General features: G+C 52.5%; 1 protein-coding gene across 3 annotated transcripts in view; it reads left to right on the top strand.

The window, feature by feature from the left end:
* The first annotated feature begins 11,314 nt into the window (after window positions 1-11,314).
* The window catches only part of BCAR1 (BCAR1 scaffold protein, Cas family member), a 38,604-nt gene continuing 26,601 nt past the window's right edge, over window positions 11,315-23,317 (top strand). For 2 of the 3 annotated variants that reach the window (XM_016196637.2, XM_016196653.2), the window contains exon 1: window positions 11,315-11,344. In XM_016196637.2, the coding sequence (XP_016052123.2) occupies window positions 11,330-11,344 (15 nt within the window). In that variant the 5' untranslated portion in view covers window positions 11,315-11,329. Of the gene's footprint in view, window positions 11,345-15,709; window positions 15,765-23,317 lie in introns of those variants that run through there. The other variant, XM_087827354.1, reaches the window with a different exon arrangement.

Raw genomic sequence — 23,317 nt, forward strand, 5'->3', positions numbered from 1 at the left:
AGAAAGGACTTGAGGAGAAGCGAAGATGAGGCGAGCTTGCAGTTGCATGAGAGCTGGCGTACCCCCTGCCAAACTTTCTCAGAAGTCACCAAAGGCCAGGTACCCTGGCCGTTGGCCTCGATTCCCGTCCTGCCTGTGCCCTGGGGCACTCCCTGCAGGGGGAGGGGAGTGTGGTGGCCTCACCCAGACCCCTCAGTCCTTTTTTCTGACAGGCCTCCTGGTGAGGTGTCCCTTGTGCATAAGCTCCACTCCAGAGCCAGGCTTCTGTGCCAAGTAGTGTAGACGGCAGTGCCCTCTTCTTTGGGATGCTGCCTGGTTTCAGGGGTTGAGGGGAGGAGGGACTGGGTGCCCAGATGGCTGCCAAGATGCCCTAAATGCCATTCCCTCTGCACTTCCTTCCCTGGGCTTACAGGTGCACCCAGAGTTTCTGCTTAGGACTTTTTCAAAGTCTTTTTTTCCTGCAGTGTTTTGGTTTTGGTGCCTTCCTACAGCAACTTAGATTCAAAAACACTATCAGATGCAATCTTTGTACACAGGCAAGTAGACAACAAGGAAAATGGGATGTGAGAGTCCAGAAGATTCTGCCCCAGCTTCCTGCAGCCTGGAATGGCCCAAACAACAAAGACCCTCCTTCAGGGCCTCCTCCTCTCCAGGATCTGCCAGCGAACTTTCATTGTGACCTCAGAAAGCTGGTGGGTAGGCTGCCTGAGCTGTGCTCAAGCAGGGTGCAGGTGTTGATGTTAGGGAGGGGAGGAGGGGAGACAGCATGAGAGAGCACCCCCAGGGGCAGACACACAGGTTGGCCTCCTGCCTCTACCCTTAAATCAGGGTGGGATCCAGGCTGAGTCCCTCTGAGTCTCAAATTCATTGTCTTCAAAAAGGTTGATGAGACTGGTTAATAACCCTGCCCTGTCTACCTCACAGCATTTTATTAAATGAAATACACTATCCAAGTGTTAAGTTACTATAATTAAATTGTGCACCTGGCTCCCAGCTCCCTAAGACAGCCAAGCTTATGTGAATATAAATTAGCACAACTTTGAAGAACACTGGCCCCATCTAATAAATCTGGAGCTGCACTCATACCGTGACACAGCAACTCCACTGGGTACCTGAGGGTACCAGGTGGACCCTCTCTGTCCCTGACACTTCGTCACATTGCCTCGTCTTTTGTCATCTCTAGCTGGACCTTGCAGTTCTGTTACAGCTCTGCCATTGAGTTCCATTATGGGGCCTTTGAATTTGAGGTTGGGGGTCCTAAGAACAGGGAGGGGAACCTGCTCATTCCCCAATCACACTCATGGACACACACACACACACACAGCTTCCTACACCAGAGAAGCACAGCATGTGCACAGGGAGGCAGGCTTGTTGGTGATCAGACAAACCTGGAAACCCCCCCAATGCGCATCAGAAGAAAGGATCAGTTGTGAAATAGTCACTGGTGGAATATGACACAGATGTGGACAGAATGAACCAGGGCTACGTGCATCCTCACAGATGAACCTCGTGAGCAGCATTGAGATACAAAGCAAGTTGCAGAAGGCCTAACGTATAATCCCAGTTATACAAGTTCAAAAACATGCGAGCACAGAGGTAATGGTTGCCCAACAGTGTGAATGCACTAAATGCCACTGAATTTTACATTTTAAAACAGTTAATTTTATGTATATGACTCTCACCTCAAAAAAGTTTTAAACTTGTATCCTTTCTGTCAGTCTCCTTACAAGTGAGATGTCCAAGGGATGAGCAGTTCAGGGATGGAGTGGTTACCATGGTGATGAGCTTTCTGGGTGTCAAGGAGCTTTCTCTGCATCCCATTCTGGGCTAGCAGGCATTCCAATATGAACCCCCCAAGTGGCTCCTGGAACATTCCCCAGGAGATGAGTGATTCACACAGGTAAACTACCAGGTGCCCCCCAATTCCCCTTTCTCTAAAAGCAGGCTGGGAGAGACCATTTGCCCCCTCCCAACATAGCCGATGGTTACAGGGCCTGCCGAGTCAGCCTTCCTCTCACCCACACAGCCCGACAGATGCACAGAGACAGGACACGAACATGCCATATGGTAGAAAGATACTGCAGCAGGCCTTGACTTGTTCGATGCAAATAAATGGTTCCTGACCTGGATGAATAAGCTTGAAATTTGACGACACAAAATTGAATTACAGTCAATGTCTGGGTTTTCTAGTGAAAGGGAGCTGCCCATCTTCAAACTGCCCAGCATCCTGAGCTGTCCCTTGGGCCACAGCTGTGACATGAAGCTACTGTGGGTGCCCTCTCTCCATGAGAGTTGTGGCCAAACTCCCCAGTGTGTGGAGGAGGGTGCTGGACCCAGCTGCCCTGCTCTCCTTTGCAGGGAGGACAGGAAGCGAATGTCTTTGACTAACCCCACTAATCTCTGTTAATGATTTAATGTCTTCCTTCTTCCACTTAACAACTGCCTTTGCATTATAACCTAAGCCTGCCTGAATTTGAGCACCCTAACTGACAAATGGAAGGCATCTTTAAAATCTGGAAGCTTTTTGGGTTCCTGCGGGTGCCAGGTGGACCCTCTCTGTCCCTGACGCCTCATCACATCTCCTCATCTTTGTCATCTCTAGTTGGGCCTTGCAGTTCTGTTACAGCTCTGCCATTGAGCTCCTTTATGGGGCCTTTGAATCTGAGGTTGGGGGTCTTGAGAACGGGGAGGGGAACCTGCCCATCCCCCATCACACACGTACACACCTGCCCTCCTGCACCAACAGTGTCTGTTGTGACCTGTGTGTGCCCTTGAGACCGCTGTTGACAACTGAGGCTAGAAATGATGCGAATAAGCTTCATTGTGGAGGCCTATTTTGTCTTTGCAGTGCAAGCGGTATTTTCCAGATGATTGCAAATACCCCGTGTGGTATAATAAAAAGTAAATATTTGGTTTTTGTGCAGTTCCTGGCACAGAGCCCCTAAAACACTTGGAATTTACTGTCTTTGTACTCTGATGAGATGATTCCCAGGGGAGCCCTAGATAGCTTCAGGATGAGGGCTGGTCACCAGCAAAAACAAGCCTGTGACTAAAGGGTTAGAACTTTCAGCCCCACCCCCAACCTCTGGGGAGAGGGAGGCCAGAGATGGAATTCAATCACCAAGGCCAATGATTTAATCAATCATGCCTACGAAATGAAGCCTCCATAAAATCCCCTAAACAACAAAATTTGGGGAGCTTCCAAGCTGATGAACACATCACGTGCTGGGAGGGTGGTGTGCTCCCCAACTCCGCAGACCCAGAGGCTCCTATGCACAAGACCCTCTCTCTGGGCCATCCCCATCTGGCTCTTCATTTGCAGCCTTAGGACTTTTCTAAGTCTGTGAGTTGTTCTAGCAAATATCAAACCTGATGGGGTTGGTTATGGGCTGGGCAAGACTGTGAGTAGCCTGGGCATCCCATTTGTGGCTGCATTTGAAGTGGGGGCAGTCTTGTCTGATTGAGCCCTTAATCTGTGGAGTCTGCACTGACTCGATAGTGATAGAATTGAACTGAATTGTTGGACCTCCAGTTGGTATTAGAGAATAGGTTGGACCCCACTTTTGTCTATCTCTTCCCTTGATGCCAAACATGTACCACAGGCGACTGAGGGGCAGTGTAATATAGTGAAAGACACTCATGCAGCATAGTCAGGACACCCGGATTCTAATCCCAGCTCTGTTGACCAGCTTGTGCCCGCTTGGCTTCCCTGGCCCCACTTTCTACATCTGTAAAATGAGGGTGGATTAAATAATCCCGGGGGTTTATATTAGGACTCTGCATTCCTAACAAGCAGCCAGGTGAGTCTTGCGCACTCTGAAGTTGGGGAACCACTGCTTGTGGCCTCCATTTATAAAAAATGTAAAAGCCTCCAGCTATGTGTTCAGGGAATTTCCATCTCCCTTTATTCTTGCCGCTTCAAATAATTCAAACTCTTAAATTCCTGACGCACCAGCGAAGCCCAGGTTTCTTCCTTGCCGTCTGCTGAGACCCACTCGCAGGAACTTTCTCCTGCTTTCAAGCCTTTGGAGGCCCCAGCAAAGAGCTTAGCTGGAAGCTCCTTAAAGTTATGGGTAACTTGGGGAAGCAGCTGAAATCGGGCCTGGGAGGAAACAGAGAAATTCAAACAACAAAATCCTCCCAAGACCCATCACACAGCTGAAGAGGCAATGCTTCGCTGCCAGGTTGGCAACAGATGGCATGAGCCACGTGCACACACACATGCTCACACCAGCTAAACCGAGATGTAGTGTGTCACCTAGGTTGCCCTGCAGCTTGGAGGAGACCCAAGCCACCAGAGGCACAACAGTCCTGTCAAAACAAACCCCGCTGGCTCGGGGCAGATTGCCCCAGTTCCCAGGCCAGCGCCCCAGCCTTCCTGCCAGCAAGAACTCCGCCTGCGCCAGGCTTTCCCTCTCCCCCCTCCCACCCTCGGGGGGTTGTGCCTCTGCGATTGTTCTTCCGATTATAGAAGGAAACTGTTCATTGTTGGGAAATTGGGAAGCAGAAAAATTAAAACTTAAATCTCCCATAATCTTACAGAGAAAACTGCTATGCTTGTATATACTCTGTCTTTTTTCATATGTTTTTACACACCTTTTCTTAATCAGGTTGGACTTATACTGTACCTCTGTGGCTCAATACAGAAGCTACTTACATTTATACATGTGGCTATTTACATTTACATTTTAAATTCATAGAACTCAAAATTCAGTTCCTTAGTCACACTAACCAAAGATTTCAAGTGCTCAGTAGTCACATGACTAGGGGCTACGATCGTGGACAGAGCAGGTATTAAACATTTTCTTCATCACAGAATTCTAGTGGACTGGGCTGGCATATGCAGTTTTTTTAATCTAAGGTATATACTATGAGCATTTCTTCATTTATTCAAACATTCCTTGAGAATATGATTTTTAACGACTGTATAATATGCCAAGATGTGTCTGTAGCATAATTTATTTTACTAATCTTCCACCATCGGCCACTGAGGTTACTCACTTTTTGTTATTATAAATAACGCTGTGGTGAACTGCTTACTTTGTCCTTAGATCTTGATCTGCATCCCTGATTACTTCTAGATTACTTCTAAAGGGGAGTAGTTGTGTCAAGGAAGGCACATATTTTCAAGGCCTTGAAATACAATGCCCGGTTACCTCCTAGAAAGGTCTCCCTGCCTCCAGCAGGGCTGTTGTACCCCTCTCCCTTTGAAAACCCTCAGAGAAGACAAGGCTCAGCAAGGAACCCTGCCTGCCTGTCTCTGAGCACAGAGCCCAGTGCTTTGGGTGGGACATGTCCAGGACTAGGAGGAGAAAGGCCACCCATGGAGAAGATTGCGCTAGATCATCCCTGAGTACCAGAGCTCTCTGTGTTACCAGCCTGGGTTCTGTGTCTGGACGGGGCATTGGGACAGGATAGGTATGATGATAATTTTATGTGTCAATTTGGACTAGAGGATGCCCAAGTAGCTGGGAAAATAATGCCTATAAGGGTTTTTCTGGAAGAGATTAGCATTTGAATGGGTAGATTGAGTCAAGAAGATCGTTGTCACCAGTGTGGATGGGCACCATCCAATCCAGAGAGCCTGGATAAAACAAAAGGTGGAAGGAAGGGCGAATTTGCTCTCTCCTTGACCTCAGGCGTCCATCTCCTCCTGCCCATGGGCACTTCTGGTCCTAGGACTTTTGGACTTGGACTGGGACTTAGACTGTCAACTCCCCGGGGTCTCCAGCTTGCAGAGGACAGATCGTGGAGTTTCTCCCTTTGTCTATCCTCTTGTCTCTGCTTCTCTGGAGGCCTCTGACTAATGCATCTGAAACATGCCCCAGTGGCTCTTGATTCATCACAAACCCAGTTTGTGGCCCATTTGCTTATGAGTTGCTCTAAGCATCGGCACCCATTTGTCCTGTCACGTCTCAGGGTAAGTGAGTTTTGTTCAGATAGGAGGTGGGGCTGCACTTCACTTCACTTCTCTCACGCTTCTCAGGTGGTTCTGAGGCTTGGTGAGCAGGTCCACCAAGTAGTTTGTCTTAAACTGCTATTTACAGCCCTGTGGCCTCTGATCTTATCCCCTCTCTGCCTTTACCCTCCCAAATTGAAGCTCTTCTTCCTTTGATACCTTGCCCGCCCCCTTTCTCATTTCAGTTGCCCCTTTGTGTGTTTTCCACTCTACCATATGGTCTTGACTTGGGACAGTCAGACCTGCACACAGGATTCCAGATTTGTGGTTCAAGGCCCCAAGCATCCGATCTGGCACCACTGTTTCTTTTGTAAGTTTGGCTGCTTCGTGCAGCCTCACTTTTGCTCTCTGTAAAATGGGGGTGCCTCTGGACAATTATGAAGCAGCACAGACTGGACTGTGGCAACTGCTCCATTCAGTGCATCCTTGGACAAGGGGGAGCCAGTGAGGATGGAGCAGTCTGGGAGCTGGGCTGGCCTGAGTTCCTGTGCTTGCAGATGGAGAACTGGTCTGTGTTGCCGGCTACAGCAAGACCCCGGCTGTCCTAGGATGAACAGGGCTTAGGCCACCACAGGCTCAGAACCGGTGAGGAGTCCTTCCTTATGGATGGGTGAAGGGATTGTCTGGGAGGAAACCATTTAAATCCAAAAGTCACATCCTTCTCAAGAAGCCTGAGACACTGGTGGCAAGAACGGCACCCCTAGATGTTCAGAGCCCTTGCCCTTCAGGGCTCCTCCGGCTGCCCTGGCCTGTCTCCCAGCGCAGTCATGGCATTTAGTCTCCCTCAGGCTGGCCCAGGGGTGGCTGTGTCCTTGTTCCCTAGTCTCACTGTGGCCTGGGTGGTTCAGAGAGTAAGAAGGGAGCTTGCTTCTGCTCACCAAGGGAGCTTTCTCCACCTTCACCCCCAAAAGGGAGACTGCTCCTCCTTACAGGAGAGCCTGTCATGGGCTTTCTCAGTGCTGGGGAAAGAACTGGAAGGCAGAGGACCTGGGGCCCAGCTGCAGCTCCGTGGTGCCTTGGTGAAGCCCCTTTTCCTCCCCTGGGGCTCCCTCCTGAGCAGGGGAGGGTGTGGGCTGAGACTCTCCCTCCCTGGATTCTGAATGGGGTGCTGCAGGGACCCTAGAGGGGTGTGTGGGGATGGAGGCAACAGGAAAGGTTGTCTGGAAATCTCTCCCCACCTGTACTTAGGGCCTCTCTGCAAGTAACTCCCCAGATATCCCCGGTGCAGTCAATTGGCTCCTTAAGGGCAAAAGAACCTGTAGAACTGCAGACTTCTTGACTCACCCACCTCCGTGGAGGGTGCTAGAGGTAACCAGTCAGGCCAGAGCCTGCCCAGACCCCTTTTCTCAGGTGCACCATCCCCCAGCTGCTGGGAGACGTGGCTGCTAACAGCTCACCACCGTCTTGTCTCCGGAAAATTGCCTTTGGCAGAGTGAGACCTGCCTGACCAGAGATTACCCCTCACCCCAGGTCAGGCAGTAGGTCAGGAGTCTAACAACCCAGCCCCTGCCCCGAGGTGGGACCAATTACGTGGTGCAATCCATGCTCCAGAGCTGGAGATGGAAAACAGCTCGGGGCACCACTTCTCCGTTGTGACCTTCCTCTGTCCCCTCCTGCTCCCTCACTCTCTTTCTCTCAAAGAGATACTTTCAAAGACTCCCCATCTTAGGCTTGGCTTCCAGGAAATGACAACCCCTGCAATGTCTTGCACATATTAGGTACACAATAATTTGTACAGGTTGTTCACCTGGGACTTCCCAGGTCTGGGTTTCCACCAGGATATAGGTGCCCAACAGGAGTCTGGTCCTGATGCCTTCAAATACCCTGAGAGATTTATCAGGGGGAAAAAGGCACATCGTTCTAAGGAAACAGAAGTGGATCCCAAGAGAGCTGAACCCAGCTCTCCCCAGCACCCTCTCTGAGCATCCCACACAACTGTCCCATTGTACAGAAGAGGAAACTGAGATCTGGAGAGGGGTGACTGGTGCAGGTCTGAGCATGCCAGAGCCCGTGTTTGAATGCAAGCCTCCCCACTGGGCTCTGCTTTCTGGAACCTTGGTTTGTTTCTCCCCAGGAGCACATGGGACTGAGGCTGCTGGACCAAGTGTGTGTGTGTGTGGGGGGGGGATAAGCAACCTCCACATTGGCTTTGCTGCCCACACAACCCCCTGAACTCTCACTCATCCTTCAAACTCCTGTTTCAGTGCCACCACCTCCAGGAAGCCTCTGCCACCCCAGGCCCGCCAGGGGGGCAGACCCCAAGTCCAGCTTCCCCATCTGGGTCTGTCACAGTGTCTCTAAGTCTTATCCTATCCTGGCATTTGAGAGGTCAGTCATCCAGACAGGTGATGTGCAGCCTTGTCCTTCTGGAACCTTCTGCCAGCCATTCCTTCTGTCAAACATTGAGCCCAAGGGCCTTGTGTAAAGCACTTGTCTAAGAGTAGCCTTGAAGCTAGAACTTGGGCCAGCCTCCAGCATCTTCACTATCCTGCAGTAAACGCAGGGCTGCAGGGGCTTCCTTTAGGAGGAGCAGGTTTCTGCTGCCTTAGGGAGCACGGGAAGCAGAAAGCTGGGGACCAGGAAAGGCAAGGCGGTGGGTGGAGGGTGGAGAGACCGGATCGGTGATCCTGACAGCAGCAGCATTTAACTGATGCTTCCAAGTCTGTGCTGTACCAGCACTTATGTGCCCTATATCCCTGTCCTCCCAGGATGGTGAACCAGGGCAGCGCACTGCACCCACGTCGCTCAGGGCTCCCACATGGGACGAGGTAGGGATGGGCTCGCTGGAGCTGTTGGTGTTCGGCTGCTTCATTAAGCCCCACTGGACAGATGGGGGAAAACATGCTTAGAGAGTATAAACACTGAGCCGAAGTTCACATGGCAGAATGAGACCCAGGCTGGGCCCTGCCACTGGAGGTCAAAGGTGACAGGGAGCCTGGTTCCTGCTCAAGTGCAGACCTCACTCCCTACAGTGAGTCCTTTCCTGTTTTTACAAGGGTCAGTTTCAACCCTGGGATTAGGGAGACTTTCCCAGCGACCCTGGGGCCGACCCTTAGTCTCCAGGCAGCAGAACAGCTAATGGGGGCTGGGGACCTGTCTGTCCTGCCTCGCTGAGAACTCATACTGCTGCTCTGGAGACACACTGATGGCCCCAATGTGGCAGCCCCTCTTTGGGGCTCTTTAATAATTTAGAGAATGTATATTATTCAGCCGGGTGGTTTCATCTCTGGATTCAGAAACACAATGCCTTGGGGATTGTTTCCACTGAAGAGTGAAATTCCACTTATCACAGTCACCGGGAACACAAGCCTGTTCCTGGAAGAGTCTCTGGCCTCTGGGTGTTTACAAACATCCTAGGAGACCTGGAGGCCAGCAGCCAGGGCCCTGGGAGCTGAGGTCAGAGCCTGCAGTTCTATCTAGCTCAGCTGTCCCTTCTTCTTTGTCCTCTGCCTGCTCAGGGGTGACAAGGCTGCGTGGATCAGTGTGTGTGACCCAGGGCCTTTCTCTGCTCGCTGTTTAGCTGTACCCCCTCCCCAGCCTCACTTGAGATCAGTCTCTGGGAAAGACCCTTGCACCAGGCCTCACAGGGTCCATTGGAACCTGTCCAGGGTGGCTTGCATTTCCTAGAACTTGTCAAAAAGTGTTCTTTAAAAAACAAAAATCACACTTTGAAAACATTCGGCAAAGTGCAATAAACCAGACACAAACAGGTAAATATTATATGATTACACCCAAATCAGATACCTAGAATAGGCAAATTCATAGAGACAGGAAGTAGAATGGTGTTTGCAGGAGCTGGGGGGAGGCGGGGAGAGAGGTTACTGTTTAACAGGGGCAGAGTTTCTGTTTGGGGTAATGGGAAAGTTCTGGAAATGGATAGTGGTGATGGTTGCACAACATGGTGAATGTGCTTTATGCCACTGAATTGTACACTTAAAAATAGTTAAAATGGTCAATTGCACATTATGTAAGTTTTAAAACAATTTTAAAAAGTATTTACTAGAAAAAAAATTGCACAAATAATGAATATTCATTATAGAAACATTCAAAAATAGAGAAAATAATTTTATTTACACTAAAACCCCATCTCCTTCTCCAAAAAACAAACTAGTCTTCTGTGAGGTTTTAATCCACATAGAAAAAGCCCTACTCACTAACTAGCACAGTAAGTATTAAGGGCCCAATAGGCCTGCTCTAAATATTAAACAATGGTAAAAAAAAAAAAAAAAAAAATCCTACCCCCACCCCAAGATAACCACAGCTGATATTTTGGTATCTATCTTTCCACACTTTTCCCAATGCAAATATATGACATAAACATAAATGGGAATTTTTAGGAAAATAGGATCCAACTGTGCTGATTATTTGGAAGACTATTTTTCTTCACTTAACAGTATATTGCTAACATATTTCCTTGTTATTCTGTGGTGCTGCCTTGGATTGGATTCTGTGCATGTTCTGTGATTTTTTTAACTGATGTCCATTATTGAACATGCAAATTGTTCCCATGTTTTCCTGACCAGCAGGAAAGCTGAAAGTTCTGTTCTTGCACGTATATCTTTGGGTACTTGTGAGTGCATGTTTTAGGATAAATTCCTGGAATTTGTGGGTCAAAAGGTCCAGGCCTATTAGAGTTTTTTGCCTTGTCTTGCTGGACTGCATGCTGGAGCCCCACATCATTTATAGTTATTCCCATAAACTGTGAGAGATGCTGTCTGAACTGAGTGAGAGGATTCCTGCACTGGCCAAACTGAGCCATGGGGCAGTTCAGGCTGTGGAAACCAGTTGGGGAGCAGTTTGGAGGGCCAGGGGTCCCCCTAAACACATCTGAATCCCCAGAATCTATGATTAGGTTACCTTACAAAGCTTACAAAGCAAAAAGTGCTTTGCAGTTATGATTAAATTAAGAATCTTGAGATGGGAAGATTTTCCTGGATTATCTGAGTGGGCCCAATATCATCACAAGGCTCTTATAAGAGGGATTCAAGAAGCCCAGAGTCAGAGGAGGTATGATGATTGAAGCAGTGGTTGGAGTGAGGCAAGGCCACGAGCCAAGGAATGTGGGCAGCCTCTAGAAGCTGAAAAAGGCAAGAAAATTCTTCCCTAGAGCCTCCAGAAAGACTGCAGCCCTGACAACCCTTTTGGACTTCTGGCCTCCAGAATTGTAGGATAATAAATTCGTATTGTTTCAAGTCACTAAATTTATAGTGATTTGTTACGGCAGCAATAAGAGACTAATACATCTGCCCTCTGCCACCAGGTCCTGAAGCCCCAGTGTCTAAGGGACAATGGTCTCCGTCTGCACCCAGCAGCCTGATGACCTGAACATCACACCCCCTCCGCAAACCAGATTCTCTCAAGGTTCTGTGCATGGAGGACAAAGAGGTACCTACCCCAGCCCCCAGAACCCACCCTTGAGCAGACTGTGAAATTACCTTGAAGGATGTTGGAAACTGGATTTGCTTAAGGTCACGAGGTAAAGTGTGAGGTGGTGCCACCACCAAACCCCAAGGTCTAGCCTGGCAGGCCAGTGGGTTCCCCACCTATTCCACTAAACTCAGCCTCTCTTTCTCTGCTAGTCTGACTTGCCTTTCTGGGGATATGTAGTCATTCACATTTTAGAGTGAGTAAAACAGGACATCTGGCTCTGGGTTCTCTCCCACCTGTCAATGTGGTGCTACTACAGAGTAGTAGCGCTCAATCTCATGGTGAAAACCAGGGTTGGGGTAGGTAGTTACCATTCTCATCCTCTCCAGAGCTCACAGGGTCCCATTGGCCACCCCCAACCCTAAAGTGTTCCTCTAGGCCTCCCCAAAACAAACTCAGTTCTTGCCCTCCATAGAGAGTTGCTTAACCATGCCTGGCTCACGCATGTGGCAAATACGTTTAATAAGTAAGGATTCTGTGTCAGGTCCAGTGCCCCAAACTTTACCTGAGTTACATTCAACAGAATCCCCTTAGCCATCCAAAGAGTACTATTCTCTCATTTCACAGAGGAGAAAACTGAGCCCCAGGCAAGTTAACTCATACACAAGATTATTCAACTGCAAGCAGCAGAGCAGGATTCCAACCAGATAACAACTCCAGAGCCCAGGGCTGCCTCAGGTTGTCCTGCAGAAGCATTTCATTTGGCTCACTCAGTGTTTCAAAATCCAGAGATTTTATAAAACAATCTGGATTTCTAGGTTCTCTTGAAAAATCTTATTTACCAACAGAAAGAACTCCCAATAGCCAAAGTGGGAACAATTTGAGCAAGAAAATGAAGCAGTATGGGATTATAATCCAAAGTGTAAAATAAATATCCATGAGATCGCACTGATCTAAATAAATGATTGAATAAATAAATCAATGAAGAAGAGACAAATTTCCATTACAGAGTCATTTCAAATAATTTATGTGGATACTGTGTGCTCAGGGAGGTGGAGCACAGCCCCTCACTCCTTCCAAAGAGTACAATATAGAAAGTGGGGACAAAGAGTCACTTTATAGTGAAGAAACTTGCCTGACAAATACTATCTCAGCCAGGTGATCGAGGTCAACATCAACAGCAATAAATCTTGCTGATAGTATGTACCCTTGATAGCATGTGATGAGAATGGCATTTTACCTCTGGGCTCTTTCTCCTAAAAAGCCATAACCCCAGCCTAATCACGAGAAAAACATCAGACAAATCCCAACAGAGGGACAGCCTGTAAAGTCCCTGACCAGTACTCTTCAAAACTCTCAAGGTCATCAAAAACAAGGAAACTGAGAAATGGTCCCAGCCCAGAGGAGCCTAAGGAGACATGATTAGTAAATGTAGTATGGGGTCCTGGATGGGACCTTGGACCGGGAAAGGGGCAGCAAGGAACAACCAAGGCAGCCTGCACAGAGCATGGCATTAGTTAATAAAGATGTACCAATGTTGGCTTATCAATGGGGACAGATGCACCATGCTAATGCAGGATTATTCCACAGTGCCCATAGGTGCCTCGGAAGACTCACTGCACTCTCCTAGGCCAGGGGCTCCTCTGCCATAAAGGTCCCCAGTTACATTGCTGGGGAGGAGGAGAAGGAACCACCTTCCAAGCCTCGGCCCCTCTAGACATAGGAAGGCCCAGGGGCAGAGGCCAGAGAGCTAGGTATGAAGCTATCTCTGCCCAGATTTACTCGATGGTTGTGTCCAAATTCCCTTCCCTCCCAGTGCCAGGAACGATAATAACCCCTGTCTCCCTGGGGCCCTGGTAAGCCCTCAAGGACCCTCTTAGGGTGCTGGGGCCTGCTCAGGCAGCCCAGCTGTTGCCTCTGGTGTGAACTGCTATTCATGAGGCCCCAGAGCCTGTTGTCTGCAGGACTGAGTCACCCAGGACATTTGCCTGCTGGGGATGGGGTTGGAGGTGGTAGAGGAATAGTGAGAGAGGAACATCCCTGCTTTCACACTCACCTGGTAGTGTCAGGGGAGGGCATTCAGTGCCTGGTGGGGCTCCTCTGCCTGTCCCGAACCCCACACCTAAGGCCCTGGGTCCCTTGCCTTGGAATAAGTGAGGGTCTGGCCAGGGATCCCTCTTCCTGCGCTAAGGGGAGAGTTAGTGATGTCCTCCCAGAATAAGCAGCTGTAAGCAGCCATTGGGGGTCAGCTGGAGGCAAGGACTAGATGGTTTCAAGGTTCTGGCCCCAGCTGCATCCCTCCCCTGCGTTTCCATTTCCCTGTACCTAGGAGTGTGAAAGGGGTCTCTCCCTTTCCCCGGCACCTAGAAATGGGGTCGATGGGAGAGGAGATAAGAAGAGTGGGCAATAAGAATCCAGCCAAAGGAGAGAAAGAAAGAGGTGGGGAAGGCTCAGTAATGGAGGGGTCAGGGTGGCTTCAGAGGCCTCTGAGACAGTGGGTGTGTGTGGCTGGGAGCCCAGGCGCCAGGCTGAGCTGCTGTACCCAGCTCAGGAGCCCCCATGCCAGCTGGACACGGGCAAGTGGGCACGGGCAGGGCTGCCTGCCAAACACACACAGAGCGCCCTTTGAAGAGCTGGCAGCTGTCAGCCCAGAGCCCTCTCTGCTCTCTGTGGCCCTGCCTGCCCCCTCCAAGTACTTCTTGCCAAGCACTGGGCTGAGGAAACTGAGGTGCACAATTGGGAATCTCCATTCAAGGGGTGAAGAGGGGACAACCCTGCTACCCTGCTCAGTTGGAGCAGGAAGGGATCCTGGCTCATCCATCTGAGAACTGGTCCCTGGGCCTTGTGGCAGGTCTCAGTTTCCCCCTTTCTTGCACATCTAGTGCCCCTCTCATTGCTGGTGGCCCTGTTAGGACTCTCCCCAGCACCCTTGGGAGAAAGATAAGGCAGCCCCACTCTTGGGGCAGAAGGCTGGAAAGGCTCCTCAACTCTACTGGACGGCCTACTAATGGAGGATTTTGAGGTCTAGGAGCTGAGGGGCAGATCTAGGTCTCTGGAAAAGCCACCTGCTGCTGCTTCCTCCCTCTCTTCAATCACCTGGGGCTTCCTGGCCCTGCACACCTGTCAGACAAAAGAGCCTGTCCTAAGGGGCTGGAGCTCTCTGTCTGCCCCCCGGTGCCCCCATGAGCTGAGGCTGCTGCCAGCCTCATGGAACCAGCTGTCTTTCCTCCTCTGGGTGGGCCTCAGTGCTGACCTTCCCAGGCACCGCCGGCCACTGGAACCTCGGCCTTGCTGCTCACTCACCCTCCCCACACAGTGGCAACCTCCACCCCCTCCCCTGACGCCAGTGAGGCTTTGCCCAGGAAGGACACCCAAGGAGCAGGGACAGGCTGCATGTGGTGGGCGGCAGAACAGTGATCAGACCCTTGGTTCTCCTTCTGATAGCTGAGGGACCACAGAGCCTCAGCCTGTCAAATGTGTCATGGGAACAGCAAGGCCTACCTGTGTGTTAGGACGCACATGTATGTGACATGCATGTGCCCACTGCCTGTAGGTACCGTGTTTGGACTCCATGTCAGACGTGCAACAGCTGAAGACATTGGGGGTATTTAACCCCGGGAAAGGAAGGCTCCACCGCGAATGTCTGAGGGCTGGCGCCTGGTGCAGTTACAGCGGCTGTGGGTCACTCTTGAGTGGAGGTTACCGGGCGGCAAGATCCTACTGTCCAGCTCCAACTGTCAGGGTGGCCCAACAGTGAGCCAGGCTGTTCCCGGGTGTCCGAAGCTCCCCATCCCCGGCGAGGGGCAGTGGGGGGAGCGCAGAGCAGGCAGAAGAGCCCCGGGCGGCCCGTGGAGGGTACTTGGGGTCTCTGGGCTTTCAGCTGGGGCGCTGAGAAGGGTTTCCAGGAGCGCTGCTCTGCTGACGTGCAGTCATCTTCAGATGCAAGGACTGGGAGCCCCGCCAGACCACAGGGCAGGCGCCCAGCACCCTGGGTCGGGCAGCGTGGGGAGGGGTGTGTGCGTGTGTGTGTGTGTGTGTGTGTGTGTGTGTGTGTGTGTGTTCTCACCTCCAGAACCGTGTGGGCAAAGAGGAGATGGTGCGATTCGAAATGGCCCGAGAAGGGTGGGTACGGGGGTGGTGACCGAGCCTCCTAGCCTCGTTGGGCCGACAGAAAAATGCCTGGGTCTGGGGTCCTCGCCTTTAACGCGGCCCGGCGGAGGCGCTGGGAGGGGGAAGGGTGGCAGGGAGGCGCATGCGCCGCGTGGCCGCGAGCCGCGGACCGTCCGGCCGCCGCGAGCGCGCAGGAGCCCGTGGGGATCCGGGAGAGCCCCGGGACCCGGCGCCGGTGCCCTGAGCGGCGCGGTGGACAGGAGCCCGCGGCCTGCCGGCGCCGCTGCCCGCCCGGGCCCCGGGAGCGGTGGCCAAGATGTCCGTGCCGGTGAGTACCGGCCGCCGGCCAGGACCCGGTGTCGGCCGCACGGGCCAGGCCCGCGACCTCGCGCCGCCCGCTGCAGGCCCGATGCGCGGGGGCTCCCGGGCTGCAGGCTGCCCCCCCTCGGGCTTCTCGGGCCGGGGTATGGGGCAGCTTGGGGGCGTCTCCCCCAAGCCGGCCTCTCTGTCCCTGCCTTTCTTTCTATCTTCTCCCTGGAGAGCCGGGTCGGTGGGACCCGTGCGCCCCCTCGAGAGAGCCCCAGGACTGCTGGGTTAGCAGAGGTCTTTGTTGGCCCCCAGGAAACCCCTGAGACAGCTGGGACCGGCCGGAGCCCGTGCTATCCCCCCGGGACTCTCCTCCCCCACCAGGACGCCATACCCAGTGGCGCTCACAGGGAGCCCCACTCCAGGACCGCTGAGATGTCTCCCAGGCATCGCTGCCCTGTTGGGCTCCAGGGACCTCACCGGGTGGCCAGGCCTGGCCCTGGGTCTGTACCTCTCCCGAGACACACGTCCCCCAGGACAGCTTGGCCAGGTGGGGTTCTGTGGCAGCCCCCGGAACAGCTGATGCACTCACTTTCCCAGGAAGTTTTCCTCTGCAGCTGAACCCCCAAGGGCACAGGGCCAGTACCCTTCCTTCCTCCCAGCCTTGGGGGCTTCTCTCCTGACACTCCCTCTTCCTGGCCCAACAGGCAGCCTTGGGCAGCCTCCAGGCCATGGCCCCACACTTAGGCCAGTGGCATCTGGAGGCACTTGGGCCCCACCCCCCGAAGGTGGCAAATGATGCTAAGCACCCCCAGTCACCAGGCCTCAGGTGCAGGCCCCAGCCTCCTTTACAGATGGGCAGACTGAGGTGGGAGCTAGCACCCACAGCCCTTCACTGAAGGGGTGCTGTTTGCAGGCTGGAAAGCTGTGGCCTCCAGCCATTGTTGTTTCTCTGATGAGTTAGGGCTTTTCCCTCTGACAGGATGGGGTAGTGGGCCAGAAGGCCTGTCCTTGTTTCTGGGACTGCTCGTCACCTGGGGGATCCCATCCTTATGGTGAAGCAGACAGTTGGGGCTTCCTGGCAGGGCAAGTGGCCTCCTAATTAACCACCATAGAGATTACTGGAGGAGAGATGCTGTGTAAGTGCAAAGCATTGTTATTACGGAATTAAAGATCTCAACTCCTGCCCGCCTCCAGAAGTGGTAATGCAGAGTTACAGATGAAAAAATTAGGGCTTCCAGACAGTGCTGATGTGAACACTACCCCCTCTCCCCCCAATTTATTCTGGTTCAGAGCATAATTGCCTCATCGAAAGAAAGAAGACAGAGAAGGCTGCCAAGCCTTTCTCTCCTGTTCTGCTTTCCTGCAAAGCTCTGGATCTTTTCTGGGGCCCTGCCCTGACCCCGAGGGCACTGGCTGGAGGGATGAGGTAGACCACCTGAGCCTACCTGAGGGCCTGGGTCTCTAGGGCAATAGTGAACAGGGAATGTGATTCAGGCCACATCAGAGCCTGGATGAGCTCAATTTGGAAGGTATGTGCTTGATTTGGTTTGGTTATCCACAGTCACAGCAGAGGTCAGGACACAGAGTCTGTGATGGCACCCAGACCCCTTGCCTTACAGGACTTTGGGCAGCCTTCCTGGGCTGTGTACCTCAGTAGACCTATGTGCAACAAGAGATGGATGGCAGGAGGGCCAGGGTCTAGGTAGGACTTCGACAAACAGGCACTGCTGTGGACACCTGCTGTGGAGACCTGCAGCCAAGGTCTGCTTGGTCTGTCCACATTGTTGCCACCACCAAATCACTTCCCACCCTCCTGCCTGCAGCCCTCAGGGATTCTGCAGGGATGGCAGGGGTCTCACCTTCTGTCCCCTATGTGGCTGGGCTGTCAGATCACCCTGGCTCTCTCCTGGGACCTTGGGCATTGTGTAAGCTGGTGGGCCTGGGAGGAGAAGTTCATTTTTGGAGCAGCCATGAAATGTTCAGAAAATTGTTTTCATGTGCTGGTAAGTGGTGAGGCCCCTTGAAGGCTTCCAGGCCAAGCTGCCTGCTCAAGCCCTGCTCTTGGAACCCAGAATGGTGACTTCCCATGTGGTACTCATGTACACGTTTGGGTTTTAAGCACACCCGTTCATTTGGGCAGTCTTTTCCTGGACAGGGCTGACGTAGGCACTTTGGCCCACAGAAATTACAAGATGCTTCAGAATGGAATGGGAGGTGCTGAGGGAGAGAGAAGAGGTCGGGATGGGCTAAGTTGTGCCAGGAATGATTTCCTGAGTGTTAGAGCAGGGGGACCCTCCAGGGATCAGCTCATCTCACTCTGTCATTTTACTCACACAGGGTCTGGGTCCCAGAGAGAAGAAGGTGCACAGGGTCCTCCTGACTCCCTGTGCAGTGCTCCTTCCTGGGCCCTGAGCTGTATGTACCTGGAGATGCTCTTCCTGGCTGGTCTCTGACATCTGTCTTCCTCTTGGTGTCCCTGGCCTGTCTCTTGCCTCTGGGTAGGCAGGAAGCATTTGAAAGGCAAACAGCTGTGCCACCCACCTCAGACCCTTTGGTAGGCACTGGCATGATCCGTGTTTAGGAGTGACAAGGTGCTGGCTGCCCCCTGGCACTGTCAGGTGAGAGGCCAGCTTCCAGCTTGTAGAGAAGTTCTCTGCTGTCTGTTCCTGCCTCCTGTTTCCTGCCTGTGAAATGGGCTCCGCCATTCCAGCCGCTCTGTTCTGTTATTGAGGGATGGGTCCTTTCAAGGAGTGAAGGTGCTGATGTGTGGAAAGTGTCCTGTGTGCTAAGTGCTGGGCTTAGGGCTTCACAGGCTCAGGAGGACCTGTGTCTTTCCAGCATCACATGGCCACTGAGAGACAGAGCCAGGGTGGGAACAAAGTTTGGCAGGATCCAAAGCCAGAAAGTGAGCATCATCCTGCGTGGCCCCTCTAATTGTGGGGGTTGTGGCTTGTTGAGCTGTCCACAGAGGCCGACCCTCTGCTTGTGGCTTTCCAAGCATGAATTTGTGTAACCCCTTCGGTACCCCTGGGAGGCGAGGCAGTTTGCCTAGGGCTGTGTAGCAGGGTGGGTCTAGCCCTGTGTGGCCCCAGCAGTGGTCGATGGAGCTCAGTGGACCAGGCATGGCACCTGGTTGAACCTCCACTGATGATCCTGGGCCCCTTGTGCCTGGCCCTGTGCCGGCCAGTGCTGTGATGGGAGAGCTGGCCAAGGAGCAACGAGGTACTATCCTGGGCAGCCAGGCTGTAGACACCTGGAACCTGGTAGGACGGGCTCAGAAGAGGACAGTGGGAAGAGCTGTGTCCAGGTCCAGAGTCCTCAGTTCTGTCTTCAAAGCACACTGCATCACCTCCTTCCACATCACCTCCTCCCACCCAGCCTGGGCTCCACCTGGCCCTCTCTCTGCAGGGAGTGATCTCCAGCTGCTGTCTTGCTCAACAGGTCACCCCTGCTCACTGTCAAGTGCTCAGGCTGAGGGCATTGCCCTGAGAAGCCCTCCAGGACGCCCATCTGTGATTGTGTGTTTATCGTTGTGGTTATTTGGTTGCTGTCAGGCTCCCTCACTAGACTGCAGGCTTCCTCGGAGTAAGACCCAGGCCTGCTTGGCTCCTCTCTCTCTGCCTCACTGCCCCAGCTTGTCCTGACCACCTGCCAAGGGTATGGCCCTGGGAGCATTGAGGAGCCCCCACAGACAGATGACTGTGTCCTTGCGCAGAGAGCTTGGTGTTTCAGCCCTGTCCCGGGAGTCTTGTCGGGGAGGCTGAGTGGGGTTCCCAGAGAGGCTGCTTCTGTGTGGGGAGGACGTTTGGTGGCTTGAGGGCAAGGGCTCTAGAATGAGTGGTGCTGAGTCATCTATACCTTGAGTGAATTTCTGAGCCAGATCCTCATCTGTATTATGGGATGTGAACAGCACTGAGCTCTTGGGGTTTTGTGAGAACTCGGCAAGGGTTGTAGAAAGCTCTTAGTAAGAGGCAAATCAGTCATAGCAGCTACTGTTGTTGAGGTTATCATCTTTATCCTGCCACTGTTGGCTGGTGCAGTGACCAAGACCCACTCCTGGCTCCAGCACAATGATTCTCCATGGCCTGCTCAGTCTGCCTCCACTGCCCCCTTTTTTACGGTCATTGTGGTTTCCACCAAGGCGTGAATGGTGGAATGACCCTGGCCCCTCCCCTGCCCCAGCCTGCCTGCGAGACCCCTGCCTTTTGAGCCTTGGATAAGCCTTGGGTGGGCAGGTCCTTAATTTCACCCCACTGGCAGAGTGAACTCCTGTGGGGCCACCAGCTGGTCCACCCTATCCCAGGCCAGGTGGATGCCCAGCCCTGAGTGTTCCAGGAGTGGGTGCAGAGTTGCAAGTGACGATAGCCACTGGTGCAGTGCCAGCCTGTCCTCAGGTGTGGTCTGCAGCAGCCTGGTCAGCAAGGGGTGGGCAGGGCCCTTGGTGGGAAGGAGAGCACCCCTGACGTGGGTCCCAGTACATTAAGGGAGGGGGGCTGAAGGCTGCAGGTGAGGCAGGTGGGTCACAAGGCTGTGATGGTGGCACCTGCTGACCCCCACTTCCCACTGCCAGGCATGAGTTTGTGCTCCTTATGGTCTGCTGCACCTGCGCCTGTCTCCTTTCCTCTCTGTGCTCATTGTCTTTCCCAGTCTTGACCTGGCTTCATTACAGCTGCTTGCTTTGACTACATTCTTGTGAAACCCATCATTTCTTCAGCTTACTTGTAGTTACTGTTTGCTGGGCCAGTGTCTCCTCTTCAAGAAAAGGAAAAAGAGCTGGGACATGTTGGGGACCTCAGGAGACGTGGTGATGGATGCTCACTTTGGCAGGAGAGATGGTCACAAGTTTTGGCTCTAAGGTTAATCCCTTCTCTAAGGGGGATTAGAGGCTGAGAGGGCTTTTCAGTCATTTTATATTATTTAAACGCCACCAAGTTCCAAGAAGGATTTGAAGCAGATTATAGTGAAGTACACAAACAGTCTGGGATCATCAGAAGATCCAGAACTATGTAGTGTATGGGGAAGGTAGGCATTCAGATTTAACTTGAAGCTCCCTCCTCAGCCAGGGCAAGAAGGGTAACACGATGGGTTTAGGATTGCATTACCTATTTTTGGTATTCTTAATGCCATGTATTTTTTTCCTCTGTGCTTTGTTTTATTTTTACCAGTTGAAACTCTTCTATCAAGATAGGTTTTCCATGTAGTGAAATGGAGAGATGTTAGGTATACAGTTGGATGAGTTTTAACTAATGTAGACTCCATGTAGCCATCAATCAAATGAAGATAATGAATGTGTATATCATCTCAGAAGGTTTGCTAGTATCCCTTAAAAAAAAAAATCCTCACCTGAGGATATGCTTATTGATTTTAGAGAAAGGAGAGAGAAACATCATATGTGCCCCGTCGAACCAAACCTTGAAACCTAGGCACGTGTCCTGACGGAATCCTGCAAACTTTCGGTATATGGGATGACACTCCAACCAACTGAGCCTCACCAGCCAGGGCTGCAAGTATCCGTTTATAGCCAAGTGTCCCCGCCACCCCCTGTAACGTGGCCAACATTCTGATTTCTCTCCTCATGGCTTAGAGTCACCTGTTCTTGAATTTTGTATAAGTGGAAGCATATAGTACGTACTTTTTGGGATCTGGCTTCTTTCATTCACCATAATGAGATTTTCATCCACACGGTGTGTAGTAGTTCTTTTTTTGTTGCTGGCTCCCTGGTGCACCTATCCCAGTCGTGTTCCATTTATGAATATGAATTTATGTATTTGTCCACTCTCTTGCTGATGGACAGCTGCCTCTAGTTTTTGTATGCTGTGTATTTTTAAGTCTAAGTCCTGGGACACTGGTGTCAGTGTTTTATAAAACCTGATATCCAATTATGTGTGCCTTGAGGCATGCCCAGGGAGTTTGTGCCACCAAAGCCTGGATCCCCTGTTCCGTACTTGTTCACAGCCTTCCCCAGCCCAATGAAGACCCCACCACTCAGAAGCCCAGCGTGGGGGCGGAGGGATTGCTTGGGAGTTACTCCCTGCGTCCCTAACCCCTCAGGCTCTGCTCTTAGCACAGAGGGAGTTGGCATGCCTGTGCTATTTTTACAAATCTTGACTGTTACTTTTTCTGCATAATAAAGATTCTGCATAAGATTCACACATCTGCTCAAATGCCACTCCTTAGAGAGGCCTCCCCCACCCCAGGCACCTTGAATAAAATAGCCCTCGCTGCCATCCCTCTGCTCCTGCTCTGTTCTCCTCCAGATCCCTGACCACCACAGGTGTTCATGTGTTTGTTACCCTCCCCCCCCCCCCCCAGAGTGTCAGTTCCCAGAAACCTGGACGTGTTTCCAGGCAGGGGTATCCTAGTAGTGAGGAGGTGCCAAAGGAATGACCAGCGCATAATCATGTGGTGGAGCCCGCAGTCAGCCACTCCCCACCCCCACACGCCCCCAGGGGAGACCCTGCCCATCCCCCTGCCTTGGCCGTGTATCTGGGGGCAACAGGGCTCCACAGAAAGATTTTACCTCAGAGCCTCACTTGAGGTTTTGTTCTTGTGGTTCAGGGACTGGAGGAGGGAAACTCAGGGCACCGGACCAGGGGCTGGGAAAGCAGGGCTGAGTGGAGAGCACCCCTGCCCCCTGGCACCTGGCAGGGTGGGACTGGTATGTGATGGGGAGGGGCAGGGATATGCTGCTGACACCAGGGTGCAGCCTGCATGTTCCCTCTGTCTGGTAGCCTAGGGATGGGCAGGGCTGCTGGCGGTGGTTACACTTAAATGCACAAGTAGAGGCTCTGAAAGCCACTTGATGGGCTGAGGGTCTGGGATCTTTAATGTTCTCTCCCAGGGCAAACAGAGCCTTTCTCTGTTGGTTGGAGCAGGCTCAGGTGGGATGCTCCACAGTGCGGCCTGAGGAGGAAGGAAAGGCAGTGCCTTCCCAGTGGCTGCCTTAGCTGTGTATCCACTCCTTCCTGTACTCTCACCCCACTGCCCCCAGAGCCCTCAAAGTCTACTCCTGTGACAGCACTGGCTCCCTGACCCACTATCCCAGCTGAGTGGCTGGGCAGCATTGTTCTGTCCCTCTGTACATCTCTATAGGTCTCCATGGGCGTGGGCATCTGTGCTCCTATGGAAGCAGGCTTGCGGGGGGGCGGGGGGGCAGCAGATGGCATGTGAACTCACCCCCCTCTGACTGCCCTGATGTGCTGGGGCTGGTTGCTATGGGGAGAGGCAAGAGCAGATGGTGGGCAGAGGCTGGCTTCTTGACCACACCCTTGTCCCTGCCTGCCCAGGCTGTCCTCCCAAGCTGGGTGGCCACCAGCAGCTAAGCTTTCTCTCTGAGGACAGGGACTTGTCTCTATGCCCCTCCTTCTCCCACCCTCCTTTCCTCCAGCCAGGACTGAGCCCCTTTTCCCTTCCTGCCATTTCTTCTGCCAGCCCGATTCTCCCTCCGGCAGTATTGAGGGTGCAGGGCAAGGACCCCAGGAGTGGTGTCCCAGTGCCAGAGGGGGGACAAGTGCACCTAGGCCCCAACCTTCTCATTACATACAAGGGGCTCCCACCTCCTGACAGCACCCA

This window comes from Miniopterus natalensis, chromosome 18 (genome assembly GCF_054644295.1).
Source record: "Miniopterus natalensis isolate mMinNat1 chromosome 18, mMinNat1.hap1, whole genome shotgun sequence".
Classification (NCBI taxonomy): Eukaryota; Metazoa; Chordata; class Mammalia; order Chiroptera; family Miniopteridae; genus Miniopterus; species Miniopterus natalensis.